General features: G+C 36.4%; 2 protein-coding genes across 2 annotated transcripts in view; both read right to left on the bottom strand.

Annotated features, from left to right (window-relative positions):
- ADAM32 (ADAM metallopeptidase domain 32) overlaps positions 1–5,235 on the bottom strand; it is a 185,744-nt gene extending 180,509 nt beyond the window's left edge. The window contains exons 1-2 of the mRNA XM_055335462.1: positions 5,021–5,235; positions 4,772–4,989 (exon numbers count right to left, since the gene is read on the bottom strand). Of these exons, the coding sequence (XP_055191437.1) occupies positions 4,772–4,989; positions 5,021–5,235 (433 nt within the window). The remainder of the gene's footprint in view (positions 1–4,771; positions 4,990–5,020) is intronic.
- A 2,403-nt stretch (positions 5,236–7,638) lies between these two features.
- The window catches only part of ADAM9 (ADAM metallopeptidase domain 9), a 138,373-nt gene continuing 128,905 nt past the window's right edge, over positions 7,639–17,106 (bottom strand). Inside the window, exons 21-22 of the mRNA XM_055335390.1 lie at positions 10,843–10,910; positions 7,639–9,104 (exon numbers count right to left, since the gene is read on the bottom strand). Of these exons, the coding sequence (XP_055191365.1) occupies positions 9,011–9,104; positions 10,843–10,910 (162 nt within the window). The 3' untranslated portion in view covers positions 7,639–9,010. The remainder of the gene's footprint in view (positions 9,105–10,842; positions 10,911–17,106) is intronic.

Here is a 17,106-nt window from a genome sequence, read left to right as displayed (position 1 = left end):
GCCAAAGAAAACAAAAACACCAATTCAAAAAGATATATGCACCCTTATGTTTACTGCAGCATAATTTATAATAGCTAAGATATGGAAGCAACCAAAGTGTCCATCAATAAATGAATGGATAAAGAAAATCTGAGGTATATATATACAAATGTACACAATGGAACATTACTCAGCAATAAAAAAGAATGAAATCTTGCCACTTGTGACAACATAGATGGACCTAAAGGGTAGCATATCATGCTAAGTGATATGTCAGATGAAGAAAGACAAATATCATACGATTTCACTTATATGCAGAATATATATGCAAAACAATTGAAAACAGGGACTCAAATGAGTACATGTACATATATGTTCAGGGCAGCATTATTCATAATATCCCAAAAGAAGATGCGACCCAAATATCCATCTACAGATGGATGGATAAACAAAATGAAATATATATTTATTCATTTATATTCCACACAAAAGAATATTACTTGGCCTTAAGGAGAAAATTCTGACATCTACTCAACATAGATGAACATTGAGGGAGTTATGCTAAGTGAAATAAACCAGTCGCAAGAAGGAAACTACTCCACAATTCCAGTTATATGAGGCACCTAGTATGGTCAAATCCACAGAGACGTAAAGTAGAATGAGTTTCCATGAGCTACAGGGAGAAGGGAATGAGGAGTTAGTGCTTAATGGGTACTGAGTTTCAGCTTGGGAAGATGAAAAAAGTTCTGGAGATGGATAGTGATGATGGCTACACAAGTGAATGTACTGTATGCCATTAAACTGTACACTCAAAAATAGTTAAAATGAGTACCAAGCTGAAATCATAGAGCTGAAAAATATAATAAATTAACTGAAAATTTCAGTAGAGAGGTTCAACAGCAGACTAGACAAAGATTAAAGGAGTTCATCACCACGAGGAGATCTGCCTTATAAGAAATGTTAAAGAGAGCTCTTCATGCTGAAACAAAAGGACACTAATTAATAACACGAAAACATATGAAAGTATAAAACTCACTGGTAAAGCTAGAAAAACATCTACAAAAATAAAGAAGCTGAATATAGATATTTTCCTCAATTAGTTTTTACTTAAAGAGCAATAAACTATAAAAATCAGTGAAAAAAGTTAAAACGGTAAGCTTTAGGTTACGTGTATTTTATCACAATTTGTAAGCTGTTGTATAAAGGGTATAGCACTTCCATTTTGCAAGATAAAAAGGCTCTGGAGATAGATTACGCAATAATGTGTATATACTTAACGCTACTGACCTGTATGTATGCTTAAAAATGGTTAAGACAGGGGATCCCTGGGTGGCGCAGCGGTTTGGCGCCTGCCTTTGGCCCGGGGCGCGATCCTGGAGACCCGGGATCGAGTCCCGCATCGGGCTCCCGGTGCGTGGAGCCTGCTTCTCCCTCTGCCTGTGTCTCTGCCTCTCCCCCTCTCTCTCTGTGACTATCATAAATAAATAAAAATTGAAAAAAAAATTTTAAAAAAATGGTTAAGACAGCAAGATTGAAAGAAACAAAGTTAATAAATGAAAGTCAGTCACTTTCCTGCACAGCAGCAATGAATGAACAAGTAGAGTTTGAAATTTAAAACACAATGTCATTTATATGAGCATCCAGAAATAAATGAAATACTTAGCTTAGTCTATGTTCAGAGAGAGTACAACTCAATACTGTCAAAATGTCAGCTCTTCTCAACTTGGCTTTATAGATTCAAGACAATTGAATTAGTTAATCAGAATCCCATTAACTCATTTATTCTAAAGTTTATATGAAGACGCAGATTAGCAAATTCAATACTGAAGGAAAAGAATAAATTGAAGACTGCCACTGACTAAATGACTTCCTATAAAGCTACAGTAATCAAGAAAGTGTGGTATCGGTGAAAGAACAAACAGATCAATCAAACAGAATAAAGAGCCCCCCCAAAAATCTACATAAATATAGTCAACTGATTTTTGATAAAAGAGCAAAGGCAATACAATGGAGCAGATGGTCCTTTCAACAAATGGCATTAGGATAATTCCCACATGCTAAAAAAAAAAAAAAAATCTGACACAGACTTTACACATTTCACAAAAATCAACTCAAAATGGATCATAGACCTAATGCAAATTATCATTAGGTATGGTGACAATTTTTTAGATAAAACATAATGCATGAAAAAACAAAATTATAAACTTCTGTCCTGCAAAAGACAATGTCAAGAGAATAAGAAGACAAGTCACGAGCCTCAGACTAGCAGAAAATACCTTCTAAAGGTATATCTGATAAAAGACTGTTCACCCAAAATGTACAAGGAACTCTAAAAGTCAAGTAAGATATCAAGGCATGAAAAGACATGTAGGAACCTTAAATGTATATTTCTGAGTATAAGAAGCCAATCTGAATAGGCTACATAATGAATGATTCCACCTACACAGAATTCTGGGAAAGGCAAAACTAAAGAGACAGAAAAAAGTCAGAGTTGTTGGGAGTTAGGCCAGACGGAGGGATGAATAGGGTGAGCAAGAGGATTTTTAGGGCACTGACATTACTCTATACACTATAATAGTGGATACATGTCATGATACATTTGTCCAAAGAATGTACAGAGGCAGAAGGAATCCTAAGGTAAACTATGGACTCTGGGTGATAATCATGTGTCACTGTGGGATCACTGATTTTAACAAATGTATCAAATGTAACAAATGTGTGGATTATCAAACCCAGAGGCTGTGCATGTGTGGGGATGGGGTGTATGGGAAATCTCTTACCTTCCTCTTCATTTTGCTATGAACCTAAAACACTCTAAGAAATATAGCTTATTTATTTCTTAAAAAATAATTAAGATGATAAATTTTATTTTATGTGTATTTTACTACAATTTAAAATTCAAAAACAAAGGCACTTTATTAAAAACAACTCATGAGTAAAAGATTCAAAGTTCAAGATTCCAGGAATTCTTAAAACAGCACATTTTGAAAAGGTCATTGATATGTCTTAGACTCCATATTGCAACTAACTTTTACCCCTTGTCAAGTATTGATGCAGTATTCAAAGAATACTGGTAATTATCTGAAAAGACTATTAAAATACTCCTCCCCTGGGGCGCCTGGATGGCTTACTCAGTTAAGCACCTGTCTTTGGCTCAGGTCATGATCCTGGGAACCCCAGAATCCAGCTTCACATCGAGCTCTCTGCTCAACAGGGAGCCTGTTTCTCCCTCTCCCTCTGGCTACCACTCTGCCTACTTGTGTGCTCTCATTCTGTGAAATAAATTAAATCTTACAAACAAACAAACAACAACAACAACAAAACCTCCTCCCTTTTCCAACTATATAAGCTGGATTTTCTTCATATACTTCAAAGAAAACATAGCAACAGATCCAATGCAGAAATAGATATGAGAATCTAGCTGCCATCTATTAAGCTGGACTTTAAAGAGATTTACAAAAATCTAAAATTGTGCCAGTGTTCTACACTTTTTGAGAAAATAGTTTTTAATTTTTAAATGTGTTGACTTATGTTAACAGGTAACAGATCTGTTACTGTCATTTTTAAATGAATAAAAAATCTTAAATTTCTATGTTAACATCCAATATGACAAATAATAACAGAAACAAAACACAAGCAAAAGCTCTTTGAGAATTTCTGTAATTGGTAATGTGTAAAGAAAAATTTCCAAAAAGTCTGCAAACCACTGCATTAAAATAGTGTTATGGCGAAGATCTGTGTCCCTACAAAATTTCATGCTGAAGTCCTAACCCCGTGATGATATTTAGAAGTGGTACCTTTGAGAGGTCATTAGGACTAGGGATGGCGGTGAAGGTGGCTCTCTCAGGATGGGATTAGCACCACTCTAAGAAGAAACACCAGAGAGCTTGCTGTCTCCACACACAAAGAAGAGGCCACTGGAGTGGCCTCAGCAAGAAAGCAATGGTCTCTTAGCCAGGAAGAAACCCCTGACCCCATCAGACCCCTACCCTGAGGCATCCTGGGCTCAGACGTGCTGTCTGCAGAACTGCCAGAAAACACATTTCTGCTGTTTAAGCCACCCAGTTGAAGGTATTTTGTTACAGCAGCTCAAGGTCACTAATACAGCATGTAACAAAGCAAAAAGACTTAACAACCCAAAAGCCCATTAATAGAAAGAACTGGCTAAATTAAATTGTGGTACCTCCAAACAGATGGAGAAAGAACACACTCCACGTGCTGCCACTGTCACAGGATGGTCAGATTCAGAACAGTGTATCTAAAATGTCGCTTTGCCTCTAAACCACCCCTATTATATTTTTAAATTCTGAGGCTTCCTTGTACTCCCCCCCCCCCCCACTGCAGGACAAAGGATTCCCGTAGGAATGCCAGATAAGTCACGTTGGAACGAATGGCGAGGAGAGTGTGGCTTTTGTCTTCTTTCCGTTCAGATGTTGGGTGGAGGTCAAGAAGATACTGGAGTGCTTCCGAGAGCGAGAAACGTCGAGACACTTTTGTGAAGTGCATGGAAAGCCCACAAGGAAGGCTACCCACTCCTCGATTCAGAGAGAAGCAGGTCTGTCCTGGAGCTCACCGCAATCACCTTCCCTCTAGGGACTCACTCACCCATCCCCACGCGCCCTCCCCCTCCCCCTCCCCCTCCCCCTCCGAGGCGAGGCCGGGCTTCCGGGCCCCAGGGAGACTGTAGCGGAGCTGGGGCCGCCCTGTGACTGAAGCAGGTACTCCTTCAAAGAAGGAAAAGGAAAACCTTCCTCTGCCCCTACCAGCGTTAACAGGGTCTCCGCGGCCTTACCGGCTCCCAATGCCAGCAAGTCGCCGAGCCCAGCAAGTAGCAGCAATAGACGGAGCATGGTGTGGCTTCTTGGGCTCCGAGAATGGACTGAGGCGCAGGCGGCGGTTGGGAGCGTTCGAGGCGCGCAGTGGCCGCAGCCCAGCCGCACGCGCTTTGCGGGGCGGTGATCTCGCGAGGCCGCGGCGCCCAGGCTCGCGCCGAGGGCGGGGACAGCGTGGCTAGTGAACGACGCCCGCAGGGTGCGCTCACCTGGCTCGCACCCGCAAGCACACGCGGGCCGGCAATCTCGCGAGGCCGTGGCGCACAGGGGCACGCCGCGGAGGCAGCGCCGCTGACGTGAGTGGCTCACGGGATGCTCCCGCCTGATCTCTAGCTTGCTTGAGTCCCGCGTGGCCTACCCGAGAGCCGGCAGCTCCCGGGGGGGGGGGGGGTGTATCCAGGCGGGCCTGAGGGCCCCCCCCCATGTGTTCGCTAGCTTCGTGGTGATGGACCTCAAAGAACTGACGCCTTTATTGTAGGCTGTTTTGTAGCAAATGCTTCCAGATGTTTTGAAAGACGAACGTGCAAAGTTTATTAATTTAAAACTGTATGCACGCACTATTTACTGAAGCTGGGTTTCCAAAATCAAAAAAAAAAAAAAATTAGCCAGATGTGCAAAAAAGATTCCAAGAAAAGGAAAAGTGAGTCGATCTTGCTATCTTCCGAGAGTCCGCTGTCCTTTCTGCTCATACCCACTGCTCAGGTGCCCTGTGTGATCCGGATGGTTCTTCACAAGCCCTTGGCTAGAATTCAGGTACCATTCTCTCGTTCAGAAACTTATCAGCACAGCGAATATTCACTTGTTCGTATAATGAATGAGATGGAGAAGATTGTTACCCAGAGTCCCAGTATGTATGTTCCAGTGGAAAAATTTAAATCTCGAGCCCAGGCTGCTACCTATCTTCTCCTGCCTCAATTACTTCGGCCACTGAGGCGCCTGGTCTTTCCTGAAAAAAAACATTGCCTGAGTCCCTGGGAGGAAAGGGCTTCTTCCAGCTCAGCCTCACCTCGTCTCCACCTGTACTCACTATCTTTTGATTCTTTTGAAATCCCAAAGATAAAATTAATCAATCATAGTAATTAACAGAAAGACAGACACACCAACTAAAAGGCTAGTTGGGAACACAGAAAAGCTCACAGGGAATCACCACATCTAAACTAACAATTGAGACGCGGTTTTACCCATGCATAGGTACAGTGTTTCAACAGGACCATAAGCCGATAAAGGATTCGCATGAGCAAAAACAAGGCAAAAATCTACACGCAGCTTGTATCCCAACAGAACAGCCACTTCTAGACTAACACTGCTTCTAGGGAGTAGTTGAGCCAAAAGCTGGTTTCATCTTGCTTCAGAATTAGAAAAACAATCAGAGTTAATTAAGTACCTTTAATTAGTGTTAAGTATTTTGAATGAAATCCTGGTTTATTTATTGTTTCTCTTCAACCTTTTCTGTTTAAATCTTTAAGAGAGCAGACTTTATATTATTATTCTTATGTATAACATTCTCTCCATAACAGTAGATGTCCCATCCAGAACTTCTATATCACAGTGCCTAGTGATACCTGTAAGACCGTAGAGTTTCAGTAAACATCTATGGAATTTAATAAAATCTGACTTGTGCTTAGAAAACCTGGACTGTGCTTGACTATATGGTTAGAGACCCAGGCATCTGCTTGAGAGAAATGGAAAATGCAATATCCTGAACAAGGTAATTTGTGAACATATAGTCAAACAGTGATATCAAAGTTACAGATAATTTACTTATTAAAATGTCTTTAGCAGATGGCAAAGAAGCCCTTTAATATTTGAAAATTTTGAAGTGACATCTATGGCCAAGACATGTTACAATTTTTAACAGCTATCCAGAATAAACCAAGGACAAACCTAAGTGAAAATCTTATAAAACATGTGAAAAATATATATAAAAGTAAAAGTTCAGGCTGATCAGTCTTTTAGAAACACTTTCTAAATATTCAAAAATCCAAGGATTTATCTAACTCTGAGAAAAATTTTAAGTTATATAGTTAAATATTACCAACATTTCAGTGATATGAATTACAGTTGCAAAAATTGAGACTATATATATGAGAAAAACAAATATTTTAGTCTTATATGAATTCATTTGGAGATTTAAACTGAAATGAAGAATCTTCATTTGGGATTGTTTATACCTTTTTTTAAATAAACAAACATTAAAGATTGTGTTTAATTCAGGAATGAGGAAAGTGGTGAGGTATTATAGCCAGTTCAAAGGAGAATCCAAAAATCAGGAATATCAAAATAAATGTGCTATTGGAGGCAAAACAGGGTGGGATGTCAGCTGAACCTTTGCTTGCAGAATTTTCATGTCTATGGATAAGAATTACTTTGCACTGCTATCAGTTATCTACAGTGATAAAACTGTTTTACTATTGTAGAATAAATAGTTCCTATAGAATCCTATAGACAGGAAAGGTGAGTTCTCTTCTAAACTCCAGACAATGCACACAGTGAAGTACAAATTTTCCCCTATTTTTCTATATCGTCCTTTATATGGACTGCTTGGCCCTCCACCCACATCCTATATATAATCTTTAATATATACCAGATTGTCAATGTATTCTTCAAAGAACTGAAAGACCTGTCTTCTTCAAAAATAATCTGTTTTCCTTTAATAACAAAAACACTACTGTGTACAATTTAGCAGAAGCCTGAAAATTAGTGAGATAATATCTGCAAAAGTTTAACTAGTAGTTTTATCTAAAATTAGTATGATGTTTAAATTAATAAGGTTATAAATAGCTGGATATTTAGGAAGTTACTGGGCAACACAAAACAGAATTTCAAGTCTTTTATTTATTGCAAATGTTATATTTGTATATGTATATATACACAAACCAAGATTTCTTGAAAAACTAATGAAATTCAATTAATAAACCTATTATTAAATTCTATTATGAAAGGTTACGAAAATTTTTTGAGTGTTTAAAATTTTACCATCCATATCATTTTTTTCCAAAGTAAAAATTCATTTTTTACACAGCTGGAACAGTAACTCCTACACACCTCACTAGCTTTTTTGCATTTATCTAAGAAAAACTTTTTCTAACTTCTTTTCTCCAGGCTAATTTCTTTGAAAACATTAGTGTCAATGGAGACATGATCCAGCACACTTCAGTAAATGTAAACATTCTAAATTATATTAATAGCAAGCTTTGAAGTTTCAGATTTTAAACTTAAAGTGCTCATGAAATTCTCAAGTGGTTTTATGATATCTCAATTTGATTGAAGATATTATAAAAGCTCCTGCTTTATTACAGCCATGTATCAACAGCATATCTGATTAGTTCTATTAAATACTCCGTACCTTAAAGTTTAATTTATTTAAAATAATGCTATTGTAAAAGAATGCCATGCTTTAACATGATTCATAATAGAGATTCTATTATTAAATTAATTTTTCTAATATTCATTATCCATAGATAGATCCATAGACTCTATTATCCCTAGAATCCATAGAATCATTTATCCATAGAATGATCATAAAAATGGAAGACAAAACTGTGTGTGAATACACACATACACTTTTCGTATACTTTGTACATTCAAAATAAGATCATGATATCTAAATTGTGGGTTTTGCGCATTCTTCTGAAGACAATATTCCTTTATTTGTGTAGTGAATGAGATAGACAAGATTCTAGCATATGATGATTAATAAGTCCGTGCAAGATGAAAAATATTAGATATTACTGACAGCTAATTAGTTTTTAAGGTATTAGATTATCACATGTTCAACCAGAAACTACATTAATGGCAACTAAGGTCAAATTTCAGAATTACATTTAAGTACTTAATGAAAAGACTTAAGAATCATTACAATACCATGTTTAAAATAACATAATCCATGTTCGGTGCATTAACTTCACAGAATGACTGAATAAGATTTATTCAGTAATGGTAATGGAAATGTTATTCTAATTTCCCTGGCTTTATTGCATATCTTATATTTCTCAATTCCCACTACTCAATTTCTGTTTTTTTGTGTTAGTAAAGTTTGTTTTATGGTATTTTGTTTTCATTCATAACAAAATTTTCATTCATAACATAGTTGCAGCAGGAAGAAAGGATTTTCAAGAAAATATCAAGAAAAAAAGATTAGCTCAGTTCCCTGAAGATGTCTGCAAAAGTAAAGGTAAAAAAAAAAAAAAAAAAAAAATTCAAGTGAGGGAACTATATAAAGGAGGTGCAGGTGCAGGACGAGCAGGAATTAAATTTCCCTGAGATGATACTTTTGGTTGTGGTGGAGGTGGCCTGTGAGGGGAAAAAAGACAGTTAATCATGTGTTTCAACTGAATAAAATAATACTACATCATTACAAGCCCAACAACAGCATCCTTAACACTGCTGACAATTCTTTTTTGTTTTGTTTTGTTTTGTTTTGTTTTTGTTTTTTTGCTGACAATTCTTAAGAGTACACTGTATTCGGAGATTATTATTCATCTTATATGCATGGTTAAAGGATGCAATCAAGAGTCTAAAATGGATTTACTACATAAAGTAATGCTATTCTATAATCAAAAATATTGTATGACAGTTCTGATTTATACATTTGTAAAAGGAATAGCAAATGAAATTAAAAAGATAAATTGTAAAAGACAAGTGAGGTCACTAGCTCCCTGTTTACATAAATAAAGCTGAAATTCCAACTCAATTCAAAATATAACATCCACTCTGAGAATTAAACCTGATATAACTTCTATACCTATCCTTAACCTCTATATTCTTCCTCACCCTCTGCATCCAATTCTAGTATTCCTCTACTCCAGTAGCACACCAGAATATTACCTGGTGAATATCTGTCTCATAATTTATCCCTCTCTTGATGAGCAGCTGGATTTCAGTGCACTCTGATTACATATTAAAGATTATACCAAGAGGACACTCCTCAGTGTTGTGATACAATTGTAATTTGAAGGACTTTTAGGGGTGGGAGGGGTAAGATGCATTTTATATATTGCAAAATAGCATAGCCAGTGATCCTACTTGCTGATTTTAAGCCCAGCCATTGAGAACTGAAAGATTTCAGTGCTTGTGTTTTTCAGTTTTAGAACTGCCACAGTTTTTCAGTTTCAGTTCAGAAACTGTGAACTGTGTTTCAGTTCAGTTTTAGAACTGCCACATGATTCTCTTATTAGAATTTATAGTTCCGTGCTGAAATTCTCAAACTTAACTACTAATTCCGTGACATAATCATTACAGTCATTTTAAAGTCTGTGTCTGATAATGGTACTCACTGATTACCCTCTGAGTATGTTTCTATGGTATATGGCTTTTCTTGTTTTAGTCACATATTCTTTTCTTGTAGGTCTGCTCTTTTGACAGGGGAACCAAACATAAAAAATTGTAGAAATAAATTGAGGATCTAGTTTACCCTTACCACTGGGTCCCAACACAAAGCCTGGGATGATCGCCAGGGTACCTTTTCCTTGCCTGGGCTCCAGTTTCTGTTCCCTCAGACCTGTGAATCTGTTACAAGCTCTCCTCAGCTTCCTGTCCTCTCAGTTCTCACATTCAGAATTGGCAGACATGTCCAGGACAGAAAAGTGTCTCCCGAAAGCTGGGATTACCTCTGGACTGCCTTCTTTTCCTGGGCCCCACACTTCCTCCTCACTTCCTTGGTAGTTCTCTCATGCTTTCAAACACATTTTTTCTTACATTGTCTAGCTTTTCTAGCTATTCCTAATAGGACTAACCCATCTGGTTTGCCAATGCTGGGTATTTTAAAGGCCCTTACTTTTGAATCTTAGGTACATTCAAAGGCTGCAGCACCATTTGCTTATCTTGCTCAGGCTTCTTTAAAATTGCATGTTGACACCGCACTCATATGACAAAACTAACAAAGAGTTCTTAAAAGCTTTTCTAAAAATTGTGTTCTATCTAAACTACTGGCAATAAATACCTTGTGCTAAATTAAATACAAGAGTAAATCTTAAGACATTAACCCTGGGTTTTATTCTGGTTAAGTAATCTAAGTGAATTCACTTCAGACCTTGAGGGGAACTGCTGAGGCTGCTTGGCTGCATAAGTTGGTACTGGAAATCTGTTTGCATAGATAGGCTACAAAGGAAAAAACAGTTATTACCACAATGCGCTCATAAGTATGTGTTCTATACAGTTTATTTTCTATATGAAAGTAATCAATATATTTAAAATCAATGAATAGATGACTTACAATGCTGACATTTAAAAATATTTTGCTTATTCAACAACTTTGCCACTGAATGTGGGATACATTTTTTTAAAAGATTTATTTATTTACTTGAGAGAGAGAGAGAGAGATGTGCAGGGTGTGAGGTGCAGAGGGAGAGGGAGAGTGAGAATCCCATGCAGATTCCATGCTGAACACAGAGCCTGGCATGGGGCTCAATCCCAGGACCCTGAGGTCATGATCTGAGCTGAAACCATAAGCTGAAACCAAGAGCCAGACACTCAACTGACTGAGCTACCCAGGCACCTCATCAACATATTTTAAATAAAAATCTTCCAAAAATGTATCGCCAAACTTGTTTGGTACCTAACTGGCATTGTAAATACTGCTAAATTATAACCCTTAATTTTGGGATTCATGATAGTCCTTCCTTGACAAGATAGATGGAATGAAGTTTTACAATACAGCAAGAGTCTATAAAAAAATAAGAGTATACAGATAAGCCTCAAATAAGAAAGTAAAAGTAAGAATACCACATACCACATTATATTAGGAACAGTTAGGGAAGGTCAGATGGAATTACTAAATCACCAATGATGTGATCTTGACCAAAATGTTGTCCACTGCTGCTGTGTTCTAAAGTTCTATGAGTAGCAGAATATGCAGTGTGGTGGCTTGGTTGGTTAAGGATCAGACTCTTGATTTCAGCTCAGGTCATGATTTCAGGGTGGTAAAATTGTTAGATTAAGCTCTAGGCATGGAGCCTGCTTAAGATTCTTTCTCTGCCCCTCCCACTGCTTGCACACTCTCTTTCTCTCTCTCAGGAAAAAAAGAATATGCACAGTGTTGGGAGAATAGCTTAACATTCTCTGGGTCCTGCTGTGGAACAGGTAGTCTATTTTTTTGCCCCAAAAAATGATTTGCTTATACTTTGTAAATGGAGAAGGTACTCAAGAAAGTGTCTCATTCCCTTTCCACCAACCCGTCAAAGCAGTACTTTATTTAAAAGGATAGTTAAACTCCACTTCTTGGAATTTATTTGACATATACTTTTACACGTATGCAAAGACCTGTTGAAGGATCCTTGATGATGCATTTTTCTGTAGTAACAAGATCTGAAATAATCAGTTTTCAAATCTAGGATAAATCCATAAGATGGACTGGTATATAGTTATTAAAAAGCATGAAATACATGCTTATTACAAACAGTGAACTAAAATGTTCCAAGTAAAGGGTACATAAAATGCTAGTTAAAATATTAATAGGCATTTTTTAATGCCTGAATGAGTTACTAGGGAGTAAGAAACATCTTAAAGACCAAAAACAATAAGACAGTATGAAAGAGTACTGAGTATGTAGCAGCATTCTTCCTATGAATGAATATCTTCCATCCTTGGTGGTCTACATTATGTGTTTTCAGGTAATTCATAGACGTAGAAGACAAAACCTGGAGCCTGAGTTGGATGGATTGCCAAAAATAAGACCTAATATAAAGTTTACGCCCCTCAAGAGCAATATTCTCACTGGATTAACTTAATAACAAAACACCTGTCCCAAAGAACAGTAGAGAAACTGCCTAAATAGACCTTGGTACTGATAGAAGGGGAATAAAAGAAAATCATCTCCATGGAGAATTTCTGACCATATATCCATCTTCACAAGGCTTTGGGGGCAGAGTTCATAACACTTGTGTGACCCAAAAAAACACCAACAAAAATCTTAATTTAAAGGCATAGAAGACTGACTGCCCATGCCCCTAGGCATGTGGCCAAGGGAAATACACACTCTCTGTAGGAACTCACTATAATTCAGGACTGAAATAACTCTCCTATGTAAAATTCAAAAGAATACCAGTTTACAATCAGTATTACAAAACACACTAATGAGCCACTGCAAGAATCAGAAATAACAAACCACAGAACCAAGACTGCACACATTAAAATGATCAAATAAAGCACAAAAAAGTAGGTATTTTTAACTGTTTAAAGAAATGAACACGTTTAAAAATATAATGAAGCTACAAGAAACTATCACAAATAACCAATAGATTTGAATCTAATTTATCTAACAATGTGTGTAACGACTAGCAGAGGAGAAAAATGAAATGGGGCAAGGGGGAAACTAAATCAATCCAAAAAAATAGAAGCTTTGTGGTGTGGGGAAAAAACAGAAGGAACAGGAAAACAATGAGATCATAAAAATAATATGGTAGAAAAACTATATTAATAATTGTATTCAACATAAAGTCTCCAGTTAAAAGACAAATATTTTTAAAAATTTGTAAGATAAGATATTCTCTTTATAGAGACAACATAAAGACAAGAGTTGCATGTAAAAAGACATAAAGTGAATATTAAACAAAAAGAAAAGCTGATATTGCTGTATTAATATTTAAAAAATGGATTTAAGAGAGATGGTCTTTCCCAATCTCATACATAAGGACTCTAACTACTGACAGCTGAAAGCCTTTTAAAAATAGCTATCAGGAACTGCTTTAGGGACTTTTCACCATCAACATGAAAGATGTTACTGGAGGAATATGGGGAAGTATTTAAATATGCTAAGGAAACTAGAAGTTTTTCCCCCAAAATCAGGAATACAAGGATGCAACTTGCCACCTTGCCACCACTATGCAACACAGTACTGGAAAATCTAGCCAAAACAACTGGAGAAGAAAATAAAATAAAGGACATTCAAGTTGGAAAAAAGAAAACTACCTCCATTCACCAATAATATCCTAAAAAAAAAAAAAAAAAAAAAAAACCCAACAACAACCCTGAAGCGTCCACAAGAAAGCTAGTAGAGCTAATAAATGAATTCAGAGGAGACGCAGGATGTAACATGAACATGCAAAAAATCAGTTTTGTTTGTGTACATCAGCAATGAAAAATCCACAAAGGAAATTAAGAAAGCAGTTCCATTTACAATAGCACCCAAAAGAGTAAAACAGCTAGGAATAAACTTAACCAAGAAGGTCAAAGACTGGGCAGCCCGGGTGGCCAGGGGTTTAGCGCCACCTTCAGCCGAGGGTGTTCCTGGAGACTAGGGATGGAGTTCCACGTGGAGCTCCCTGCATGGAGCCTGTTTCTCCCTCTGCCTGTGTCTCTGCCTCTCTCTCTCTTTCTCTCTCTCTCGCTCACGTGCTCTCTCTCTCTGATAAATAAATAAAATATTTTTTTAAAAAAAGGTCAAAGACTCGTATGCTGAAAATTACAAAACACTGCTGAAAAAAATTAAAGTAGACCTAAATAAGTGGAAAGACAATTAGTGTTTATGGATTCAAAGACATAATACTATCAGGATATGTCAGCATAACCCAAAGTGATCCGTAGATTCAACACAAAACCTATAAAAATTCCAACAGGCTTTTTTGCAGAAATGGAAAAGTAGATTGTCAAATCATATGGAATCAAAAGGGCCTTAAATAACAAAACAATCTTGAAAAAGAAAAAAAAAACAGTTGGTGGACTATGCAATGTCAAAACTCATTACAACTCCACAATAATCAAAATAGCGTAGAACTGCCAGAAATATGGAAATAGAGCCCAAATGAACAGAATTGAAAGAATAGAAATAAACCTATACATTTATAGGCAACTGATTTTCCACAAGGTTCTAAGTCCATTCAATGAATAAAGAATAGTCTGTTCAAGAAACAGAGCCAGGACAAGTGGATTTCTACATGCAAAAGAAAGAAGTCAGGGATCCCTGCATGGCTCAGTGGTTTAGCACCTGCCTTCAGCCCAGGCCATCATCCTGGAGTCCCAGGAAGGAGTCCCACATCAGGCTTCCTGCATGGAGCCTGCTTCTCCCCCTGCCTGTGTCTCTGCCTCTCTCTCTCTCTGTGTCTCTCATGAATAAATAAATAAAATCTTTAAAAAAAAAAAAAAGTTAAACCCGTTTCATACTATATGCAAAAATTACTCAAAATGGATCAAAGACCTAAATATAAGAACTAAAACTTTAAAAAAAACAAGTAAATCTTCACATCTTTGGATTTGACAATGGATTGTCAGATATGATATCAAAAGCTCAAACAACAAAAAAAGATAAATTGGGCTTCATAAAAATTAAAAACTTTTGTGCACCAAAAGACATTATCAACAAAATGAAAGACAACCTACAAAATGGAAGAAAATATCTACAAATCATATTTTTGATCAAGTGTTAATATCCAGGACCTACAATTCAACAACAAAAAGACAAGCAACCCAATTTTAAAAATAGGCAAAGGACTTGAATACACATTTCTCCAGACAAGATCTACAAATGGCCAATAAGCACATGAAAAGATACTTAACATCACTAATCATTAAGGAAATGCAGATCAAAACCACAACAAGGTACCATTTAACGTCCACTAAGATGGCTGTAATAAAATTTTAAAAACAAAGCAAAGCAGAAAATCACAACTGTTGACAAAGATGGGAAGAAATCTGAACACTCATGGTAGAAATGTAAAATGGTGTAGCCGCTGTGGAAAAACCATTTGGTGGTTCCTCAAAAAGTTAAATATAGATTCATGATATAACATATCAATTCCACTCTTAGGTATACATCCAAAGGAGCTGAAAATAGGTACTCAAAAAAAAAAAAAAAAGTCGGTACTCAAACAAGTACGTGTGTGTGTGTGTGTGTGTGTGTGTGTATGTATGTATGTTCAGGGCAACACTATTCACATTAGTCAATAGGTAGAAACAATCCAACCACCCATCCATGGAGGAATGAATAAGCAAAATATTGTATATACATAAATATATAATTACGTGATATTGTAAATAAATAAAGTTCTCATATATACTACTATAGGGATGAACCTTGAAGACAGTGCTATATGAAATGTCAGACATAAAAGAACAACTACTACATGATTCCATTGCTAAGAGGTATCTAGAATAGACAAATGCACAGAAGTAGAAAATAAAAAAAGACCGTGCATAGTCAAAATAATCTTGAGGAAGAAAAACAATGAAGGGGGCATCACACTTCCCTGATTTCAAACTATACTACAAAACTATAGTAATCAAAACAATACAGCATTAGCAGAGAAACACATACATAGGTCGATGGAATAGAAAAGAGAGCCCAAAAATAAACCCATACATACATGATCAATTAATTTGCAGCAAAGGAGCCAAGAATATACCATGGGAAAAGAACAGTCTCTTCAATAAATCATACTGGGAAATCATAAATCATACTGTCCAATTGGACAGCCACATGCAAAAGAATGAAACTGGACCACTATCCTACACCATACACAAAAATTAACTCAAAATGGATTAAAAATTTGAATGGATGACCCAAAGCCATAAAACTCTAAAAAGAGTGGATCTTGGAGGGAATTTTCTGGATTTGATACCAAAAGCAAAAATAAACAAGTGAGACCATGCCAAACTAAAGAGCTTCTGCACGGCAAAGAGAACCATTAACAAATGAAAAGGCAGTCTACTGAATAGGAGAAAATATTTGCAAATCATATATCTAACAAGGGGTCAATATCTAAAATATATAAAGAACTCATACAACTCAATAATAAAATAAACAATCTGACTAAAAAATAGAAATACTGCATTATATAGTAATTCCACTTCTGGGTATTTATCCAAAGAAAACAAAAACACTAACTCTAAAAGATATCTGCAACCCCAAGTTCACAGAAACATTATTTATAATAGCCAAGACATAGAAGCAATCCAAGTTCCCACTGATGGATGAATGGATAAAGAGAAAGAGAATATATCTATGTATCACATTCTCTTTACATATATATATATATATGTATATATATATATGTATATAAATGAAAAATATATATGTAAATATATAATATATATTAATATATAATATATATATAAATGAAAAAATATATAAAATAAATAAAATACTATATTCAGCCATAAAAAGGAAGGAAATCCTGCCATTTTCAATAACATGGATCAACCTCGGGGGCAATATACTAAGTGAAATAAATCAGACAGAATGACAAATACTATATGATCTCGCTTATATGTAGAATCTTAAAAACACATACACATATACACAGAGAACTACAGATTGGTGTTGCCAGAGGTGGGAGTGGGCGATGGATGACATTGGGAGAAG

Source organism: Nyctereutes procyonoides, unplaced genomic scaffold (genome assembly GCF_905146905.1).
Source record: "Nyctereutes procyonoides isolate TBG_1078 unplaced genomic scaffold, NYPRO_anot_genome, whole genome shotgun sequence".
Classification (NCBI taxonomy): Eukaryota; Metazoa; Chordata; class Mammalia; order Carnivora; family Canidae; genus Nyctereutes; species Nyctereutes procyonoides.
This window is presented reverse-complemented; position numbering and strand designations above follow the sequence as displayed.